This window comes from Cryphonectria parasitica, assembly GCF_011745365.1.
Source record: "Cryphonectria parasitica EP155 unplaced genomic scaffold M406scaffold_6, whole genome shotgun sequence".
In the NCBI taxonomy this organism is placed as follows: domain Eukaryota; kingdom Fungi; phylum Ascomycota; class Sordariomycetes; order Diaporthales; family Cryphonectriaceae; genus Cryphonectria; species Cryphonectria parasitica.
The window spans coordinates 3118100-3138921 of record NW_024468914.1 but is presented as its reverse complement, the minus strand read 5'-3'; the positions used below and the strand labels follow the sequence as shown (position 1 = coordinate 3138921).

The 20822-nt window shown below is 53.1% G+C and overlaps 6 protein-coding genes across 6 annotated transcripts; 4 read left to right on the top strand and 2 right to left on the bottom strand.

Annotated features, from left to right (window-relative positions):
• The first annotated feature begins 136 nt into the window (after positions 1 to 136).
• M406DRAFT_357236 (uncharacterized protein) lies at positions 137 to 1626 on the top strand. The gene is made up of 3 exons (XM_040923619.1): positions 137 to 625; positions 744 to 811; positions 894 to 1626. Exons 1-3 carry the CDS (start codon positions 433 to 435, stop codon positions 1056 to 1058), a joined length of 426 nt encoding a protein of 141 aa, XP_040774767.1. The 5' UTR covers positions 137 to 432; the 3' UTR covers positions 1059 to 1626.
• Positions 1627 to 2526: 900 nt separating this feature from the next.
• M406DRAFT_341225 (uncharacterized protein) lies at positions 2527 to 3489 on the top strand (the record flags this gene model as incomplete). The annotated part of the gene is made up of 2 exons (XM_040921636.1): positions 2527 to 2703; positions 2869 to 3489. 2 exons carry the CDS (start codon positions 2527 to 2529, stop codon positions 3487 to 3489), a joined length of 798 nt encoding a protein of 265 aa, XP_040774766.1.
• Positions 3490 to 4091: 602 nt separating this feature from the next.
• On the bottom strand, positions 4092 to 5446 carry M406DRAFT_262329 (uncharacterized protein; the record flags this gene model as incomplete). Its single annotated transcript, XM_040917503.1, has 4 exons — positions 4092 to 4781; positions 4921 to 5044; positions 5155 to 5204; positions 5279 to 5446. 4 exons carry the CDS (start codon positions 5444 to 5446, stop codon positions 4092 to 4094), a joined length of 1032 nt encoding a protein of 343 aa, XP_040774765.1.
• A 1238-nt stretch (positions 5447 to 6684) lies between these two features.
• M406DRAFT_357234 (Prefoldin alpha-like protein) lies at positions 6685 to 7604 on the bottom strand. The gene is made up of 4 exons (XM_040923618.1): positions 7493 to 7604; positions 7291 to 7389; positions 7085 to 7210; positions 6685 to 7005 (listed from the first exon to the last, which is right to left on the bottom strand). Exons 1-4 carry the CDS (start codon positions 7589 to 7591, stop codon positions 6889 to 6891), a joined length of 441 nt encoding a protein of 146 aa, XP_040774764.1. The 5' UTR covers positions 7592 to 7604; the 3' UTR covers positions 6685 to 6888.
• Positions 7605 to 10223: 2619 nt separating this feature from the next.
• M406DRAFT_352497 (uncharacterized protein) lies at positions 10224 to 11529 on the top strand (the record flags this gene model as incomplete). Its single annotated transcript, XM_040922695.1, has 1 exon — positions 10224 to 11529. The coding sequence occupies exon 1, from the start codon at positions 10645 to 10647 to the stop codon at positions 11527 to 11529; it is 885 nt and encodes a 294-aa protein (XP_040774763.1). The 5' UTR covers positions 10224 to 10644.
• A 4616-nt stretch (positions 11530 to 16145) lies between these two features.
• On the top strand, positions 16146 to 20447 carry FRQ-1 (frequency like sequence). The gene is made up of 3 exons (XM_040926296.1): positions 16146 to 16395; positions 16757 to 17240; positions 17315 to 20447. The coding sequence occupies exons 2-3, from the start codon at positions 16952 to 16954 to the stop codon at positions 19984 to 19986; spliced, it is 2961 nt and encodes a 986-aa protein (XP_040774762.1). The 5' UTR covers positions 16146 to 16395; positions 16757 to 16951; the 3' UTR covers positions 19987 to 20447.
• The last annotated feature ends 375 nt before the right edge of the window (positions 20448 to 20822 follow it).

The window sequence follows — 20822 nt, the reverse complement described above, 5'->3', positions numbered from 1 at the left end:
TCAACTCCAGTCACACTTACCTTTCAGTCACCACCTTTGGTGCTGGTTAGTCCGTCCAAGTGAGTAGCCTTCTCTTTTACTCCTTCAATCCACTCTGTACCTGTACACCTCTCTCTCTCTCTCTCCTCCCGTCTCTCTCTGTCATTCCTCTAGACTGAACAGGTCGTTGTATCAGAATAATACGGTGTTTCGCTTCTCAACACTGATCATTCTTCGTTGTAGCCTCCTTCCGTCTTTCGGTCGTTCCTGCTTTCTACTTCCGGCACGTCCCCAAACCGTCCCGTATCTTCTGTCCACTGTCGTCATCTTCCCTCTTGATGGTGGCCCAGGTTCCTCCCCACGTTGATCTGCCAGTACTTCTCTTCGCAACAACTCTGCAGCCTCTATTGAATTCTCTGTCCTCTCCACAAGATCACAACACTGTTGCCCATCATGTCCACGCCGTCATCGATCCAGATCCCTGCCAAGGTCTATGAGACCCGTCAGCACTGTGCTAAGGAGCAGAGCCCCTTGAGCTCCTCGTCCTCGACCTACTCGATGTCCCCCCAGCCGCCTTCCTCTGCCACACCGTCCAAGGCTGCCCAGAAGAAGAAGGCTGTGCATGAGCGTCGACCAAGCCTCCTAAGTATTTTCTACCTTTTCTGTTGTGTTCTGTTCTGTCCTGTCTCCCTCCAGCATAGGGCTCCCCACACCGTTACCGTTCCCTGCCGTCCCGCGATGGACTGACACATGTACCGTGATAGGCCCCGCAATTTCCAAATCAGAGGCCACTACGATCAATATTGGCGATCCGGATGGTCCGCCTCGTCTGGTAAGTTCTCTATTGATCCAAGAAGCGCAGTGAAAGGGTTGTTGGGACGTCGAAACTAATTCAATTCTCACCAACACCTCAGATCTCCTATCTCTCCTCGAGCCAGGGCTTTGCCTGGAACCCCGAGATCTTCCTGCCTTCCTATATCGATGTCGACTACGTCCCGCTCGAAAACCGACGAGAACCTGTTGTTGAGATCATAGTCAGCGACGACGAGCGTCGAAAGTGGTTTCCCGACGGAAACTAGATCATAGTCGGGACTATGGACGGGGCCTTTCACCCTACGTTTCCTACCGCTGGAATAGCCTAGGACAGAAATCTCTCGCGACACACATATCTTTACCTAGGCGCAACGGTCGGCTTCATTATGTTCACATCGCACTCTTGGGGGCAACATCACGACTCGCTATTCGACGGGTTTGGGAGGCTGGGCACGGCGTACATACATCATTCTTCATAGCAAGGGAACAGGTCTTCTTTCTTTCTTTCCTTTTCCGCCCTTTCCTCTCCACCGAACGGAAGCCAGGGAGTCTCTGGTATCATCGTTCCTGTTCCCTCACACTTGGGGTCTCCGGCAGGTATCGGTCTTCACTTCTCTCGTTGTCTGCTTAGCTGCCATCAGAAACTATTGGATAAGGCGTTTTTGTTCTTTTTTGGGGCATGGACACATGCAGGGGCAGCAGGACACCAAATGGGAGGAGGGTGAGTGTGGGAAACTGGCGGTATGATCATCGGCCCCAGGGAGTGTAGTGTATATGTTTTTGGAACGGCCTAGAGTATCACATTTTCCACTCATTTTGTGCTTCTTTATGGACAAACTGATCAGTTCGAACCTCCTTTGATCCCACACGTGCGTAAAGCTGTCATTGGGACCCTCAGGTTGCCATCTCATAATGCTCCCACCGCGACGAGACCAGTGGAGCCGGCCCGCGTGTACTGCTTCGTCACCTCTGCAAGCTCAGGATGAGGCCATTCGTCAAAGCTCCCAACCATCTTTCCACCGAATATAAGGTTTACCAGGGCTTCAATCCCTGACTCACAGACAAGGCCGAGCTCAAACGAGACCTGCCATATCGTCTTGACTGTTGGATACGGGAGGCTGGGCTGGTCCGCACTTTAGCACATGCGGTATCCGTGCAGTGGGGACTCTTGGTGCAGCATGACATGCAACCACTTTCGGGTCCCGGGGGGGTCGCGGCTTGCCTGAATGATAAGGATGCCCCGCGGTTGCTGATAAGGGGGGTTTGACACAGGCCCTCCTTCAGTGGGGTGCGGGAGGCAAGGAGGGAGAGGTGCACGGACCATCTTTCTCGACGCGCCTCGCGGTCCGCCATTGTTGTCAGTACTATGACAAGCATGGTGGTTATTTTGCATGCCATTACAGACGGGAAAAGGAAGAGGGTACCGTCAATGATTGCGTTTTTCCCCCTCTCCCTCCCTTGAGGTTACATAGCTCATACTATTTTGTGTCTCCTAAGACATTAGACGTTCTTGTTTAAGACATCACATATATACGTTACTTTGCTCCGTTCTTTTCTTTTCCGATTCGTCCCAAGTTTTCTTATATATTTGTTGGAGTTGAAATGAACAAGCCAGCTCGAAGGCGCTCGTCATACAAAAAGATCCTGGAAGAGCAACAACAACAACACGAAACTTCAGGCTCGTCTTCTGCGCTCCAAAACAGCAGCAGCAGTAAAAACAACAACAACGGCACAATGGACGGCAGTGCACACCGCAAAATCGAGCTGCAGTCCCCAGAGGACCTGACCTACCTGATCAACAACGTGCGGCGCGCCGCGGCTGAGCACATTGGCGCCGCGTTCCCGCCTGTCGAAGGAGATGATGCACAGGAGGACGAGCTGCGTGTGAGGATCGAAGGCATGGTCAACGATGTTCGTACAGACAAAACCCATACACCACATACATACACCCAAACACATACAGCCCAACAATCCCTTTACCCATCACCACCCCCATCTATTGGGGGTTCTGCCTGGCGACATTTGCTCGTGTGTGTGCGCTGCGACAGTGACTGACACCGCCTCAAAACAAAACAGTACATCCACCAGACCTTCACCCTCGCCGCCCCTAACCTCTCCATCAACGGCTTCGAGCTGGACGCGCGCACCTTTCCCGCCGTGTACCTCTCCGACCCCAATTCCTCCTCCTCCGCCGCCGCCGCAGCAGGGAACAGGCCCGGCCACAACGACACAGGCCCCGAGGTCCAGTACGAGCCCTTCGACGCCCGCAAGCGCGCCCGCCTCGAGGACCTCGCGCGCGAAGAAGAAGACCTGATGCGGGAGATCGCCGCGCTGAAGCGCAGGGTGCCCGCCGCCGCAGCGAGGGCATACGCGGACGGGTTCTGGGAGGGCGTCAAGGCCGACGAGGCGGCGCTCGGGGAGGCCAGGGAGCAGGCGGCTGTCTTGGCTGCGGCTGGGCCGGCGGCAGGGGAGGACGAGGACACGGACAAGCCCGCTGTCGCTGCTGCTGCTGCTGCTTCTGCGAACAATAAAGCCATGCTGGAAGGGCTGGGCCGGGTGGAACGGCGGGAGAATGTCCGGCGTGGGTATGTAGGGGTTGTTGACACGCTTGGGCGGCTGAAGAGGGAGATGCCGGCTGTCGTGGCCAAGATGGAGAGGGCGAGGGTTGCAGGGGAGTATGTGGTCACGGAGAGGTAGTGATATCAGGACAGCAGGGCTGGCGACGGGGAAGAGGGAGGGAGGATGACGAGACCTTTGCGTGCATCTATAGGGCGTTTCTGGCGTAGGTCAATTTCAAGAGGGGGGGGGGGGGGATTCCTTACAATATGATACCAAGGTGGCACCCATGATGGTGTCTGAGTTTCACCCAGAAAACATATAATTGGTTAGGCTGTCTCATGTCCACAATACAAGACATCTGCGTCAACGACGGTGTGTGTAAATAGAGGGTCCTCACTGCTTAAGAGGAACACAGGCCTCTATAAAGAATTGTTGACCAAATGAAGACACATTTTGGCTCGAAAACGATGTGCAGCATGAAGAGAGAACCCAATTCTCTATGACCTTGATCGTATCCCCGGTTCATTGTATTCAAGGATTATAAAGGCAGGGCAGCTTGTAGTGCCACAGATTATATCACTACCTTGCGATGCTCTATGCCGGCCATGGTCTCCGTATTGCCTACCCGCGCTATAGCCCGCATATCACACACGAGTTGTTCCCCTCCGACTCCCCCGTTCTCCTCTATTCATCCCCATCCCACAGACTGCTCGGTGTTCAACAAAACACACATCTGTCGTTTATGCAGCAGCGGGCGCATCGGTCTTGGCGCCCTCCTCCTCGGCCGCCACCACGGGGGCTTGCGCAGCCTCCCCCTCCACCTTCGCGGGGGCGACCTCAGGCGCTGGCGCGGGATCGTCTTGCTTCGTCTCGATCGTCGCATCACCCGCCTTCTTCTCCCACTTGGGGGGCTTGGCAAACGCAGGGTCGGTCCACGGGCCCTGGTCGCTGAACATGCAGCCGCCCTCACACTCGCAGCTGCCGCCAAATGCCTTGGGGAGGCTCTCCTTGGGCACATGCTGCAGCAGCTCCTTCTGGTACCCGCTTCCGAGGATGTGGATCTTCTGGACAGTGACGGGGTCGATCCAGCCCTTGACGACGGACCAGACGGTAGAGAAGCCCCAGGGGGAGTTGATGACAAACAGCTTGCCCAGGCGCTCAGGGTAGTAGTTCTGGCTCATGTTGGACGCCGCCTTGAGGTAGCCGTACACGGAGGGCGCCTTGCCCAGGCCCACGCCCTTGAGGTCCATGATTGTGCAGCACGTCTCGAGGAGGTGGCCGGCCTTGCGCGAGCACGCGGGCAGCCGCGGGTCCGCCACGCGCTCGTACTCGACCGCCAGGTTGGTCAGCATGCGCTCCGAGGTGGTGATCTTGTTCATGGCGGTGAGGTCGACGTTGCCCAGCTGTTCGATGTAGACTGGTCGGCCGTCCTGTGAGGGGGGAGGAGTATAGTGTGTTAGCTACTGGTTCTGCTGGGTGCCAGAGGCGCAGGACCGCTTGGCACCATGGCCGCGAGGTGCCCGCAGGCTGGCCAACAATATTTTCCCTGGCAGCTGAGAAGAAACATACATTGTCGGTCTTGTGGTAGTACTGAGGGTAGTACTTGAATATGGCCTCCTTCTCGGGGTATTCCCACGTAGGCAGGAGCTCGTCCAGCTTGGTGTCTTTCCGCCACTTCTCAGCGTTGACGAACCTGCACGAAAACGTCAACATCTCCATCTCTCAGCCGTCTCACAGCTTTTCATCGGTATCTCCAGTGTGTCTGTCTCTCGTCCAAGGAGGGGAAAAAGGAGGTGGTCTCACATGGTCTCGGTGGCAACAAGATCGAACTTGCGCGCGCGCAGGAATCGCAGCTGTGTTGACATGGCCCAGGTTAGCCCCAAGAGTCTTGCTGAAGCCTCGTGATCTCCGAGGAACAGCGACGTACCAGCGTGAGAGTGTCGAGGCGATCGGTGTAGCCCTTCTGCTCCAGCGAGGCGCGCAGCTGCTTGACCTTCTCGGCCTGCTCAGGCGTCAAGTGGCCGGGGTGGCCGTCCTGCTTGACGGGGGCGACGACTGGGAAGTCATAGTCGTCGTACTTGGGGTCGAGCTGCATATCTCCAGTGTTCGTAGGCGCAGCCATATTGGCGTATTTCCTAGGCAACGAGAGGGGGTAGGTTCGAGTGTTGACAGTGAGAAGAAAAGAAGAGAGCGTGTGTGGGTGGTAGAAAATGTTAGGATTGAAGAGGAATGAGAAAAGATTTGCTCCTTGCTCTATTTTTCTTCTTCTTTTCCTTCTTCTGACTGCAGAGCTGAAAATAGATCTATAGCGGCAGTGGGAAAGATCAAAAGGGGTCTAAGAGACACAGTTGTCCAGAAAGATCACCAAGGGGTGGATGCAGTGGAGATGAGGGAAACACAGAGCTTCCACGATGCGGGTCTCCTATTTAATTCAGAGCCCTTGTCTGTGATGCTGGCAGGCTGGCTTGTTTGGTGGGGAGGGGGATCTAGCCGTGTCCAGCCTCCGTCATACCAATATTACAGGCGGTGTCCACACACTAAAACATTGCCAATGTTGCCACCCAATCATCCAAGCCTCTCTGGGTCTGCTCACAACCAGCCAAGTCTGTCCAAGCCAGACGCTGGCAGATAGAGTAGACACCTTGAACATGCTGCCATGGACTTGGTTCAAATTCATCAAATTTTCCAAGGCTCAACTAAATGCAGCGACCTGTTTTCCTTTTTCTTTTCTTTCTTTTTCTCAAAGGCCAACAGGTCTGCTATTCAAAAGCTAAAAGAATGGCCCTATGCAAGCTGCGAATATCCTTATTCCAAAACATAAACATGCGGTGAGCAGATCCATATATTTGCTACAGACCCAGGCCTTACTTACTACCCTACCCCTCCAAGCCTTCTCCATTCAGGGTCCTAGAATCCGGCACATGTGAAATGCTTCTCATTATTTTAAGGCATAGAAGTTGGGGGGGGGCTCCGCCTTACCTTGTGCATGGGAAGAAAAGTTGTCAGCTTATTAGGATGCTTCAAGGTTATGTTTATAGAACACACGACTGGTCATCACTTTAGTCAACAACAATCAGATCTAATTCCAACAAACTGAGCATCCCTTGAGTCACCCCCATGTTGTATAATTAGTTGTCGCGCTCTCCCCCACGTGCCCAAGAATCCAAGTGCGAACCTGACAGCACAATTGTCATCAGGTAGGATGACGTCAATTTCGTATAGTCAACAACATACCCAAGCAGTGATCAGACCAGACACGGTGTGCCAGGTCGAGGAGTATGGTAGCCACAATACCACACTGGATGGCTTGAAGTCCTCATGGTTTGCATTCATTCCCTTGGGAACTCTCGTCTAACGCTATGTATGGCTCTCCCATGAAGGTGTCCTTCACACAGTACCGAAGATCATTGTGAGATACACTTCAAGGGGTTTGTGCCTCTCATTTCGCTGACATCTTGAGGGCGTCGTGAATGGAGAAACTGTCCGTCATATCGGAACAAATTTCTCTCTGTAAGGGGTTCAATCTCAAGAATTGTCTCACCCGCCTGACTTGCCATTCTCATTGTCTTTTGTGCCAGCATCCTCTTCACCCTTCTCTTTGCGCTTTTGTACCACATCCCAGTTGTACACTCTGGCTACTGCGACCTCCATAGTCTGCCCACCAGTCAGCATCACCTCCTCGGAGGAAAAAAGGGAGGGAGGAGGAAGAGAAAGAAGAGGTGCTGAGACATACCGTAATCTGCTCCCTGAGGAACTCCAGGTCCTCTTCGCAATTCTCAAGGCTCTTCTTCGCATCGCTCAGCCGCCCATCCAGCAGTGTCTCGGCCTCGTCCATGGGATATGCCAGCATTGTATTCGCCTACAAGCCTGTTCAGCAAACGCACGACGGTTGTTTCTCAAAGGAGGTTCGAAAGAGGGTGTGACGGGGGATATACGTACACCAAGCCATATGTACACCTCGTCCGTTGGTGGCACTTCGGCCTTGGCGAACAATGTGTCGTTCAGCTCGAAGGTCGTCTCGATTGGGTCGGACTCAGCCTATGGCTTCATCAGCATCTTTGTGTTCCTTATCCCCCTCCTCTCGGGCAAATACCCAATGTCTCTTCATCACTTGCCTCCCGAGGGGGGGGGGGGGGCGTACCATTCTCGTCTTCAGAAATCTGACTGTGTCCAATGTCTTTTGGATATCTGGGATCTTGTCGTTGAGGCCAATCGCCTTGCGCTGTAGGGATGATTCCATGAATTGGTATTTCCTGTACACATGCTGCTTGTCAGCTAGGCAAGCCCTATTCTGGAGTTTGTACAGCTCCCAGTGCCTCGCACACCCCCAGATCTTGTAAATGTGACGACTCACGCAATCATCTCCTGGAACTTTCCCATCGTAGGCTCGACCTCCGCTCGAGAAGACACATAGTCCTCAACTTTGTCGACAAACGGCGCATAGGGTATGCCGCGGGGATTGGTGGGGGCATCTTTGCTGTAGAAGCAGCGCGACTCGGGTCAGTAAACCAACATCGTCTTCTGCATTCCCATTCAGTATTTGGTCCTTACTACTTACCCTATTGCCACGGCTTTGTCTTTGCTTGCCATCTTGGAGATGTGGGAAGCTCTGCCAAGCGGTCGTGGTTGTCAAAAGACTGGAAATTCAATTGCGACACAATGGGAGAGCTTCAGTGCCGACCGACTGCACAGTGGGCAATTGATGGTGGGGCAAACAGCTCTCTCCACAACTGGGCTGACCCTGTTTAGGTAGATGCATTTATCGGGGAGGTGGCCTCTCTGCTGAGACCCTAACCCGGAAGACCTACAGCCTCTTTCAGTTGCTGGGGAAAGGCGCCACCACATCTGCATCTCGCAGACACCTGCCTGTACATCTTGAAACAATCGGGTTAGAAGTTATGCTGAGCAGTCAAACAAGTTTGCTCTCGCAGTTTTCAACTATTTTTATATATCTTTTCTTCCCTCTATTGCACAGCGTCTCATGAGGTGTGCCGCGCCAGAACGAGAGAACACAACAGTCCATAGGACGAGATCGAATCAAGAACACCAATCAGCCACCCAGTTAGGTGATAAAGCATATCATCTTCAGTTGAAGAAATCAACTTTGGCGCCCTAAGAAACGAATGAACTGTTCTGTTCCTCCATAGAATTGACTAGGCCAGGCTAATGTATCCTTAATCTCGGGCGCCGTAGCACATGGCTAGCGAGGGTTTGCAAATCATTTAGACTACACTCAGGTCAAATAATATGTGCCTATAACGCTGATGAAGTGGCCAGCAGCCAGTGTAAAGGCTTCATGGAGGAGAAGTTCCTACCTCGCCCGCTTTTTCCACTTGCGCATCTCAAAGATTGTAGAGCCGCTGCCTTTATCTCCAGACATGAATTGACACCCTCATTAGTAGTAGTGGCAGTCAAGATTCCTGTTCCAGCCACGTTGTTCATCAATCTGCACTTTAAATGGCATCCGTTTCTTGAGCAACCTTTTGCCACCCACACGCTCAGGAAACACCGCTTCCTTGGGGGGGGGGGGGGGGGAATCTTCTTCAAGAGTGGTTTCGAGGTGTATCAGACACGTCTCAAGCTCCCGACCACTTCAAATAGCGATTCAGGCCCATCGCAACATACTTAAATAACCTTGAATGATCAAAGTGTGGCCGGTTCGCACATTGAGTGAACTGATTAATGCTACACATGGACTCAAATCAACTAAAGACAGCATCTGTAGTTGGAGGATCCCATTTAGATCTTCTTAACTTTCATATAGAATCCTTGACAAATTCTCTGCGCTTTCTTGTTGCCTTCATCTCCGCCACGGAGACATGTAATCTCCCAATTATGAAGGGAGAACTCTCTGTCACTCTCTTGCTCTCTCTCATGGCATCAGATTTAGTCTTCAGGGGAATATACACATGATCACATAAAATCTTGCATGAGAAATCGAGGGTGTAGATGGTCATGGTCATGCCCAGGACGTGACGTCTTTGCAAAAGAGTAGACCACAAGAATCAAAACACTTCTTGAGACCATGCTCATTCCCCAGAATCTCTTCTTTCAAAGAATCAAACGCGTCTTTCATGTCCCTGCTGAGGATCAACCCCGTGCCAGTCAGCTTCTTTTCAGAACGGGGTTTGGTAAATTGCATACGTTGGTCGCTATTTGATATTCGCATCCATGCTGACATGCCTCATCCGACCAGTTTTGAACCTGTATTGAAAGAAAGAGAAGACGATGGGCAGGTCCGTCTTAAAGACCCTTATGAGATTGCTTGCCTCAGCTGATCACAATTCTCACATCCTTTAGATTTCATAGCTGAGCAGGCCGCTCTAATACAACAGTCTTTTCCGGTTGCTAAATGTAATGAATGGCTAAGGTATATTTCCTGTAAGCGTCGCCAAGAGAAAAAACTGCTGTGTGAAACAAAATGACAATTGTGAATTTGGCCTATATTACATGACCCCCGGGGGCCGGAAATAATACGAAAATCTGACGCCAAGAAGAAAAGGAATGAGGCTTATATCCTCGCAATGCGATTTTATCCGAGTCTGCTCACGCTTTTGCACCCCGACGTCCCTAGTGCAGGCAACCTTGGGCCTTCATAGCAGTGGCCCAGTCCAATTAGGGTTGCAGCAGGAGCAGCTGGTGGAAGACCGCCCTTCAAGGTGAGAGATAGAGAAAGCTGGAGAAGTCTGCTGTGAATTTCAGAAACCCTCTTCTCAGCAGAAGCAGCCCGATCTCGGACCGGTCACCCTGTTTCGGGCGAGGCCGTGTTACACCACGCAGGCTGAATATGGTGAACGCTCTGGACCACATCCTTGGAAGGTTGGTTTACTCTCACTATGACTTCGCATGGCCGGATCTGATGAGGCTCATCTGTCATGGGCTGCTTTCCCTGCGGCCGTCCTCTAATTCATGAGTCTAAGTTCAAGGTTGAGCATGCGAAGATGCTTTGCGAAGCGAGGGGAGAGCGCGTATAAGGACCGTGGCTCTCGCCGTCCTAATCCACCCATTTTTTCCACAGACATCCTCATCCTCATCATCGAACTCGAACACTCGCTCCGACTTTCCATTGCTCTGGCAGCAATTTGTCTCTCGCTCTTCTTATATCTTCAGCTTACGCTCCGGTAGCAGCAAAATTCCTTTCTCATCCGACTAGTGGATTCCACACACGCAAACGCTCACTCTGTTACCGAACCAACAGTGACTTCTTCGGTAGGAATATATTACTTACCTGTAAACCCTCGTTCTTCTCCCTTTCTTTGTCATTCAAAACTTCGTCTCCCCACCGACGACAAGATGCAGACAACAAACGTCTTCGGCACCTTCCTCGCCGCCCTCGTGGCCCAACAAGGCGTCCACGCCTCCCCCTTGGCAACACAAGGCGCACTCCCTTCCTCGTCCGTGGGCCTGGCCCCCGATATGGTCAAGTGGCCCGAACCCATCAACGCCATCCCCACCCAGCTGCCCTCGTCGCAGCCCAAGTTCACCTACCCGCCGCCCGGGCTCTATCCTGAACACACGATCCCGGACTTGGACCTGACCACCGACGAGGGAGCCAGCAACTCGGTCGTCGGCAGGGGGGAGCGCCGCCTCAATGCGTACCATGCCCACCCGCGCCGCGACACCACGCCGACGACGGCTGTGGGGGTGGTGCCGACGACGTTTACGGACCCGGATCTGTTGGATCTGCCGTGGGGCCATGTCAACCCGGCTCACCGTGTTGACGAGTGCCCGCCGCATGTCGCGTGCGCGAGGTCGCCCAAGGGCGGGCTGCCAGGGACTATCCTTGACATTGTTGGACAACTCGTCAATCACCTCGATGGAGGGAGTGATGACAGCACGAGCACCAGCAGCAAGCGTGCGCCCAAGGGCGGGCTGCCGGGAACTCTCATCGATATCTTTGGGAATCTCATCAGTAGCCTCGACGGGGGGGACGATGCCAGCGCGAGCACCAGCACCAGCACCACCAGCAAGCGTGCGCCCAAGGGTGGGCTGCCAGGAACTCTCCTCAGTATCTTTGGGAACCTCGTCAGTAGCCTCGACGGGGGGGACGATGCCAGCGCGAGCACCAGCACAAGCAGCAAGCGTTTCATCATCAACGACAACCCGTTCGTTAACTCGTTCAACAGCGAGAAGTGGAACTCTTCTTCCCTCCTACTTAATGACGTCCAGGAGGCGTAAGGATCTGGACTAGGGGGAACAGACTCGAGAAGCTGGGGACAGCCCTTCAGGAGACCGGGAAGAGGTAAGGGGCGCCAATGGAGAAGAACAGAACTTTATAGAGAGAGAGGTTGAGTGCAGGCACTCGTCATGTTTTTGAGATGGGTGAGTGCTGGAACTGGAGGAGCACGACGAGGGGAAGTTGTTTAGCTGTGCTGTTAGGTTGAGCTTTCAAACCTTTCAACCGAATACATTCATTTATACAATTTTTGTCGAGTAATAGCCACCTTTCATCTTGTCCCTTGATGACTTTCCTTTACTTTGCCTGTAGTCCTCTGAATGTTTTTCTCTTTGTTTTTTTTTTTCTTCTACCTCTTTTTCTTCCTGGTGAGTCTTTCTTTTTTTTAAAAAAAAAATAAAATAAAATAAAAACCCCCCGGGTTTGGGAGGGGGTTGGCAGAAGGGGTTGCGAGGCTGTGAGCCACCACCGAGCATGTCTCACTCATCCCAGTGGCAGCAACCACAACGACTGGGAATATTCCACGTTCAAGGAATTAACCAGCTGGACTCGGTACTCATTGGATGTTCAGATGCCCAGACCGTTTCCAACAAGACAGAACAAGGCCAGGGGCTCACACCCCTCTCCTAAATTCTTCTTTCTCACCCCTCACCCAAAGCCCGTCCTGCATCTCGATGCGCTGCGCCTGTAACAGGGGACGGCACGGCACGGGGAGCGATGCAGGGCCAAACACCAGATCGTCGGGCGGACCACACACACCCCTCCTTCCTTCTTATTTCCCATCAGATACGAGTTGATCTCGATGTGAGGTGATGGGTAAAGAATATCTGACGACCCCCAAATGATAACCAGACACACACACGAGCGATCAGGATCTGCATGTGGTCTTCTCCCTGTGCGCTAGCTGCGCGTGGTATTGCCTTTGCGTGTTCGTCGACGTAGTAGATTTGCCAAGCAAGAGACAGAAGACAGACAGAGAGAAAAGAAAAGAGGGCTGGGAAGTCAATGCTCTTGCTTATTTTCCCACCTGACCGACCGCTCTTCCATGCGTCGTTTTCACCCTGTCTTAACAGAAGGTTACTACCATACTAGAATGGAGAGATGGAACAAACACCTTGTTACCAATAAACATAGTTATAGTACATAGAATGAACGATGTACTTTACACAAAACCCGCACTCACATATTCATATACAAACTGCAGCATTGATTGGGGCTCAATGGTACCCACAGGGTTTACCAACCCCAAGAAACACCATCACGACGACGGGAGGGGAATATGGCCGGGCATGTTGTCGAAAATACCAACAGCCGGGAAGGGCGCACGGGACTGTCGACTGTTGCATCTCATGTTTTTTTCCCCTCCTCCTCCCCAATCGGGCGACATCTGATCTCGACGTCAGCTCCCAGTAGGCTGCATCAGTGCATGTGCGTCCTTTGGTCGGGTGGTGGTGGTTTTTGCGTTTCGGGCCTGCGGCTCTCTTCTGTACTATAGGAAATATCTGTACTATGCAAAAAAAAGTTCCTTGTAGAAGGGGGGCCTAATGCACACTAATATTGCCTTGTTACTACTATGGAAAAGCCCGTGAGCCAATGTTTTCATTATGCTTGTTCAACTATAGGCTCCTGGGAGCAGGTTTGAGCCCCAGGTCTAGACCAGCCCAGGCCCCTCCCCGGACTGGAATGGTTTACTATGCCTGTCTCGTCCCTGCCTCTCGTTCTGGTGACCACGGCTAGCACGGGTAGATGCCCCCCCCCCCCTCCTCGTACTTGTACTGAAAAGACAAACAGGTTCAAGTCCACATCAGGCCACAGCACCGCCCTTCATCATATTCGAACCTCTTCGCAGCATTCATCATGGGAACCGAGTTTCAGAAGTCGGATCGACACGACCATCACGACAAAGTCGAGAGGACCCTTCCTTCTGCTTGGGATGACGTCTTTTGCTGATCCCATTGGAGCCGTTTACATTGGAGGATCTCGATCGATGGATTCACAATCTTCAGGGTCTTTGGGCGGGTTTTCTCCTAGCGTGTTGGTGCTGTGACGGCCTGTCAGCCGTAGTGCAATTGGGTTTGGAGCTGCCGTGATTGGATCCACACCCCTTGGGGTGAATAAAAGAAATTGTGTCTTGCAGGTTTCTAAGCAACTTTTCTTATCCTTCTTTCTTTACATACTATGTATGATATTGAGTGAGGTTTATGCTTGATTTCTCGAGCTGCTATCAACTCAACCATACAAGCCATGTTTTTCTTCAAGAGTGCGGACCCAAGACTGGTTTCTAGGAGGGAGACATGTGTCATGAAGCACGCGATATCCATATAGCCAAGAGAACTCACAAAGATGGTGCAGCTGTCAGCGGGACGCTCCTCGCCGAACGGGTGTCAAGGCACGGGTCTAGGGCCCTACAGCATAGCCCTGGCTCGCCAAAATGAGGTGTTCGCTGTTCGCGATCTCGATCCCTCCCCCAAATGATGCATGGTTCGCCCTTCTTACCTACCATCTTCCCCCCTCTCTTCGCTACACTTGTTTGGCTTCCTTCCTTTTTCCCGGGGCTTGCATGAAATTACTGGTGTCACGTCAGCCGCGCTCTTCTTCGAAAGTGTTTGCTGCCCTCTCGGAATGTCAGCAAACGATGAATCTTCCCACCAACGTAAAGGGCTTAGGCATGTGACACTGTAGATCCAAACACAACGCTGAGTTCGCCAAAGGTCTCACCGTTGCCAACCCTCATAGGAAGTGATTGTCCTAGGAGCCGCTTATCACCTCGTTCATAGGGGTCCTGTGGTATTCGGATACCTGGCCGACGCACCGGCCAACCGTAATGTTGTGGTGCTCTCGTCTGACTCGGTGCGAAATATGGAAGCTTGTACCGCCAGAAGTAGACGGGGGAAAAAACCTGATTCCGGGCTAGACGGCTGGCAGGAACAAAGTCGGTGGATGTGTATATTGTGCGACATGTTCGTCGTGTAACACACACAGAACATGATGGAGGCCACGGTCACCAGCGACCACCACACCCCTCTCATGACAGGTCTTTTGACAGCCGTGCCCCAGTCGCAAGGTCCAGAAATCAGACCACCTGAGGGTCGTGGAAACCGGGAATCGGGCTGTGAGTGGGCGGGGGACTCCTCGTCATCCACACTGGGGGTGGGCTGTAACCCCCAAATGCAGGTGATTTCAGGGACAGAACACGATTACACACTCTTCCTTCCTCCCTTGGGGCCTCGTACCCAAAATCTCGTGGTAGGTCTGTGTGTCTGTCTGGAGGTCGCCGGGTGGGATGACAGTCTTCAGCTCTATATGTTCTCTGTGAGTCCTCCATCATGTAGAACTCCAGGAAGAGCCATCTGCACAGCAAGTCCATCATCCATTAGCAGTAGCACTTGCTTGGTGGGTGTAATGTTCAGCTTTCGGGGCGCGGAAGCTGGAAGTAGCCTCCTAACCTGAAGTGTAACAACTTGTCTCAAGTAGCCTTTTCGCTTGATTTTCCCCTGGTCCCTTTTTTTTCCCTTCCCGTCTTCTCTCCTTCCTTTTTCCCCCTTGCGCAGCATCCTGTCAGAGCCTGTCACAAGGCAAGAGTGAGTTGCGTGGGCGGGCTGGTGGGAAAAATCATCGATGACAGCGCAAAAAGTGAGATCTAGGCGGAAAGGCCCCTGACCGTTTTTCCCTTTCGTAGGCCATGGAAGTGGGAAGAAAGGACGAAAACAGTGGAAGGTGGAACCATCAGGGTGTCGTCAGAGCCGTTGTGATTGGCTAGATACGAAGCTGTTGACCAATCAGACAGCAAGGAGGTGGACAGGACAAGGAGGTGACGTCGAGATTTTACTTGTGATGATAACGACACGCCCCGCTCCACACGGGTAGCGAGGAGTTCGGCCAAGGCTCGGGAGGACATCTTCAACTATGTCGCTTCAGCGCTACATGAGGATGAGATCAAAAATGAGAAAAGATCGGGAGAGAATAACGTCCAGAGAAGTGACTGTGAGATTGACAGACCAAATGGCATGATGCATCGGCGGCGATGGTGGGTCGACTGGAGAGGGTGCGAAGCTGGGAGGAGAAGGTTGGATTTATAGCGACGCCCTGGGGACCTGCCAGGGGTACAAATCAAGGCGGACCTGTCCAGAACGTGGACCCCTATACGGTACATGGGCCATGTACCTCACTAAAAGAGGAAAATACTGGGGCTTACCGACTGGATTCTCGATTGCTCCTCTCCCTGCCCGACTCTTAGAGATCGAAGCAATTATGAGCATCGCCCAAGACCTTGACTTCACACCCGCCAAGGCAAAACTTGATGGCAAAATTTGGCCACCACGGGCTCAGTCTCGTACCTTGCACCTTTGATTTCCAGACAGTCAAGATCTAACTGATTGAACCCATGCATCACTACATTCCATAAGTGTCGTTCAGCCCCCACACGGCGACCCTTGGAACGGCGGCTGTTCACCCCCCCGCTGTCGACAATCTCGATACCCTCGATTGCATCGTGATTTTCGATTTTGGGATTTGCGTCACAGCCCCCCCCCCTTTCATATTATCTGTCCTTCCTGTCCTCAACTTGCGCCAAACATGACTGCTTCTTCCGTCTCGCCCTCGTCCTATACCCAACAGTGATATCCTCAATTTTATGCCCTCTACTTCCAATCCCCACAACCCACACGCACACACGCACGCACACACACACACACACACGCACACACGCACACACACAACTTTCACCCATATCATCTTGGTCTTTTGGTTCCAGTGCAAACCAAAACAGCCAGGCACATCGACAGCCTTAAAACACCCCACCAACTCTCAACACAATCTATACCTTGTGTGCCTGCAGCCTCATCACGGAACTTTAAACAATACCAAAGGTACGGGCATGTTTCTTTTTTCTTTCTTTCCCTGCCTCTTTGCCCTAGATTCACTGTTTGCAACCTTCACTCATGACTAGGGTTTTGTCGTTCAAACGACTCTAGCCCACGTGTGAGAGTTCTTATGCTCCCAGTCTTCAAAGAGCTCTCCATATCATCCGTCAAATCATCTACCAGTCCAAGTGGACTGCACCACTTCAACCGCCATATATAACCCCTCGCACTTCTGCTGGTCGGGCTCTCTATAGCCTCTGGGATGTGCAATTCGGGTTGAAGAGAGCTCTCTTCCTTCCCCTCTTGTCTTTGGAACGGGTTCCACATCTTCGTCACTCTGGGATTGAGAACTTACACGCAGTGCCAGTCCTTCCAAAACAACCCAACGGAACCTCTCGAAGCCACCAGGCTAGCTCTCTCACACTCTCTCAGCCAAAATAAACGCTTGTGTGATCTCCACAAGAGAGCCTCCTACTCTGCGAAGAACCCTTCTGGATCGTCCAACCTCGTGGACATGCGCTCCACATGATGATCCATCGAACTTTGAAGAGCCACGGACCACATGCCAATCACTATGGCCGATGAAGGAAAGCAGCGAGCGCTCCTCAGCGACCGTGGCCACCCTATGCCACGAAGAACCACACCCGAGAAATCTGTAACCTTACGACACCACCGTCTTGCTCGGGATGCCTCTATGAGACCCGAGCCTTCGAGCAACGCTGGTTCTGGCGTCCTCAGGCGGAGAAACTCCTCTGGCGAGAGCCACGAGACCCGACAAAGCGATCCCAAGCACTGGTTCGACCGTTCTAACCGCAATCCTCCTGTTGCCTTCGATCACGCTACTATGGATGGTATGTGCAAACCCCCATTCAGCACCGTGTGGCTTTGTCTTCTAGGGGGCGCAGCAGCTGTTAACCTCCTCCAGTCGATCCACCTTTCTTCCAGAAGCAGTCCGATTCGTCCAACGAGGATGTCAATCCCACCCGGGGTGCTGCATACCGCTATCCTACCTCGGGCTACCAGCAGTCTATGGTGAACAGGCCGCCCATGCCAGCACACAGCAGCAGCGCGGATGATTTTCGAAGCGTCATTGACGACCTGACCATCGAGAACAAACGTCTCAAGGAAGAGCTGAAGAGGTACAGGCAGTTTGGCCCAGACGCCCTGCGCAAGGATAAGCTGTTCGAGATCAAGTACCATGGCCTGCCCAAGAAAAAGAAGATGGAGCTGGAGGCGACGTTGCGCGACTTTGCCTCCAGCCTTGAAGGGTCCCCGACTTCGTCGCAGCAGCGCAAGAAGTCCTCGAAGCACGTGAGCAGGCTCCAGGGCTCAAGCTCCGACTCGAAGCACGCCTCGTCGTCCTCGTCCCACTCACGACCGGTCGATTCTGCATATGCCTCCATGTCCACCGGTCCCAGCTCCACTGGCCAGTACGCCTCGACGAGCTCCATTGGCCGGCCGTCTCTGGGCCGCGGAAGGTCGTCCGCCGAGCAGAAGGTGGAGACATACCTTCGAGAGATACCAGAGGGCCTGCTTCCCCGTCATGTCTCCTTGACGGATAAGGAGAAGAAGAAGTTGGTGGTACGCAGGCTGGAACAGTTGTTTACAGGCAAGGCTGGCGGCAAGAACAAGAAAGCTCGCCGAAATCAACAGTCTCCTTCGGCGGCCAAGTCGGCCCTAGAGCCTCAGGTGAGCCTCGAGGGGGTGTTCTCCGCGCCGCCCTTACTGCTGGGACAGGCTTCGAACACGACCCAAGACGAGTTATCCCGAGAGGCGCGCATACAGCTGCACGATCCGCGCAAGAAGAACAACACCTCCCGCGACATGTTGTCAGCATCCAACTCCAATGGCGAGAACGAAACGGGTGAGAATCGGACGGGTAGCGGCAGCGGTAGCAACGAGCACAGCGTTCAGGACAGCTCACCGCAAAATGGGGATCTTAGTGAACAAAGAGCGACGAGGCCTCTCGATCTCGATCCAGACAGGATCCAGAATCCCTCGGAAAATATGCAGTACATTCGCCATCTTGGCGTCACGGCGCCACAGTACCTGGACGAGACCAAGTTCAGGCAGCAAGACGTCTCGATGGATGCGGATGGCTGGATTCACCTCAACCTGCTGTGCAATCTGGCGCAGCTACATATCCTCAATGTAACGCCAGACTACATCCGCTCAGCCGTTGCCGAGAGGTCTGCCAAGTTCCAGCTCTCCAGAGATGGTCGCAAGATCCGCTGGCGTGGTGGGACAGAAGGCACCAAGTTCAGCAGCGACAGCGGTGGGGGCAGCTCTCTGAGAAGTCCCGATACGGAGGCCACAGAGGGTTCAAACGAGGACGGACAGCGCAAGAGGCAGAAGACAAGCGCCGACATGTCGGCGCACTCGAGCAAGAGCCAGACGAAGAAGCTTGGTGACCGTGTATCTGCGTCGTCCGAGAGCTTCCACTACAAGCCCATGTTTGTGCACAACCAGTCGTCGTCAGTCGAGACCTCTCTGGATGACACCGCCTCGCATGCCTCATTCGCGCCCGTCGAGAACAGCAACATGAACTCCCGCTCCACAGGCTTCGTCAGCGGTTCCGGCTCATCGCCACGGAAGAAGCGGCGGCGCGATGGTGCCATCATCTACTACACCGGTGCGCCCTTCTGCCTGGACCTCTCGGGTGACCCGAGCGATATGTCGCCCACCACCTACATGACGTCCTCGGGCCACGAGCAGGAGAGTCTGCAGACACAGACAGAGGATGGAATGCCGACATTAGCTCGTACAGACTCTGGCTCCTCGCTTCCCTACCGCCCTCTCGTCGATGGATCGGAATCGTCGGGTCTGGACGACGCGTCGTCTGAGCTTGTGACCGACGAGGGAGGCGCCTCGAATCCTGAGGAATATGGTTTCTGTTGGTGCGAGCATCCCGAGAAGACCCAACTCAATCCTCTCCAGGCCTGCTTAGAGCCTTGTGGTCTGGGCGGTGTCACTCCGGAGGACCACTTTGCCGTGCTGGTCGTCACGCGACATCCCATCCTCGCCGGGTATCAAGGTCGGCCAGGCGCCGTTCGTCTCCAGTCAAATGAGACGACAGACTCGATTGCGAACCAGATTGCTGGGCTGTCGACCGGCTCGCCGCGCACACCAGGGCACGTCTCTGAGCGCACCCCACGCGTTCAGGTGCAGGTGCTGCAAGAGAGATACAAGGAGTTGAAACCACTCCCACTGCCTCCTCCTGCCATCTTCTACCCCCCTTTCACCGAGACCACGGAGTCGGACGACTCGGGGTTCGAAGATGACTACGTGGAGGATGACGATAACTCAGACGTGATCATGGATGACTCGGGAGATGCCATCTCACAGCGGGCTAATCCTCACCAGTCAGAGGCCGATTACGCCGTGATTAGCGACCAGACCTCGAGTGAGGAGGACCGCTTCGGCACCGGCGCTATGAAGTCGAACCCCAGAGTGTCATTTGACCCTGTCCAGAGGTTGTCAGGGGTCCCGCGCCCTGGCCAGAGCTTCACCAAGGGTATCGACACACAGCCCGACAGCTCTGGTGCCACGGCTGGCGAAGCGAGCGGTTACTCCTCTGGTCGCGAGGAGTCGGGCTGAACGGCCTCGTTGGAGCACTCCATGTGTGTGCAAAACCCAGACACTGTCGCATGATTCACACTACAGGACTCTGGGATGTTTTTCGGGACGCATGATATAATTTACTGCATTGTTTGGGGTGTAATTTATTCTCTTTCTTCCTGGCTTTAGGACACACAGCGATGCGGGTTAACGCAAGGGTTATATTTATATGGATGGAAGGGATGGATTGAGGGTTTTATGTGGTGTGTTTTTTTCTGGTTACGGATTCTATGATACCATCTTCTTCGTGTGTTGTGTGTCCTCGGATCCCCAAGAAAAAGAATGTTTGTTATTTGGTGAGCGGGCGTATTTTGGGCAATACTTTCTACAAAGCATCCCTTTGGTACCTTTATTATATGCTTTTTGGCATAATGGCATGAGCCAGCGAGCAACATGATTTCGGGTAATCGTCTCAAAAAGAAAACCAACTTGATCACTTCACCTGCTGCTCAACTTTTGATGTACTTCTTCTGGTTGGCAAATTGGCCGGTTCAAATCGCGTGCTCTCTATAGGTTCTAAGATGTTGCATCACAACCACACCCAAACATGAAGCCCAACAAATATGGTTTCGCTTATATAATCAGCTGCGTCGAAAACCAACGTCGCTGCATCACTTCTTCACACCCAAGAAAACGTACCTGATCTATCCTTCATACGTAACGAACCATTCAAGATCAACTCGTCTCCTGAGCTGTACAGAGAAGTCTCAAGGGTCATATGCTTGGGTAGCGAAAGCAAGAGGTAAAACCCGATAAGAAAAAAGGGAACAAAGTGGAAAGCTCTCTCATTCTGTGGCTGCACTCATCATCAGCAT

What these genes read in the sequence shown, in the direction of transcription:
- M406DRAFT_357234 (XM_040923618.1), bottom strand. Translation starts at nt 7,591, where the DNA reads ATGGAATCATCCCTACAGCGCAAGGCGATTGGCCTCAACGACAAGATC. An exon ending in AGGTGTACATATGGCTTGGT is followed by an intron (nt 7,211 to 7,290) that starts GTACGTATATCC and finishes ACAGGCTTGTAG; the next exon opens with GCGAATACAATGCTGGCATA. An exon ending in TCCTCAGGGAGCAGATTACG is followed by an intron (nt 7,006 to 7,084) that starts GTATGTCTCAGC and finishes ACTGGTGGGCAG; the next exon opens with ACTATGGAGGTCGCAGTAGC.
- FRQ-1 (XM_040926296.1), top strand. Translation starts at nt 16,952, where the DNA reads ATGCCAATCACTATGGCCGATGAAGGAAAGCAGCGAGCGCTCCTCAGC. An exon ending in CGATCACGCTACTATGGATG is followed by an intron (nt 17,241 to 17,314) that starts GTATGTGCAAAC and finishes AACCTCCTCCAG; the next exon opens with TCGATCCACCTTTCTTCCAG.
- M406DRAFT_357236 (XM_040923619.1), top strand. Translation starts at nt 433, where the DNA reads ATGTCCACGCCGTCATCGATCCAGATCCCTGCCAAGGTCTATGAGACC. An exon ending in GCGTCGACCAAGCCTCCTAA is followed by an intron (nt 626 to 743) that starts GTATTTTCTACC and finishes GTACCGTGATAG; the next exon opens with GCCCCGCAATTTCCAAATCA. An exon ending in CGGATGGTCCGCCTCGTCTG is followed by an intron (nt 812 to 893) that starts GTAAGTTCTCTA and finishes CCAACACCTCAG; the next exon opens with ATCTCCTATCTCTCCTCGAG.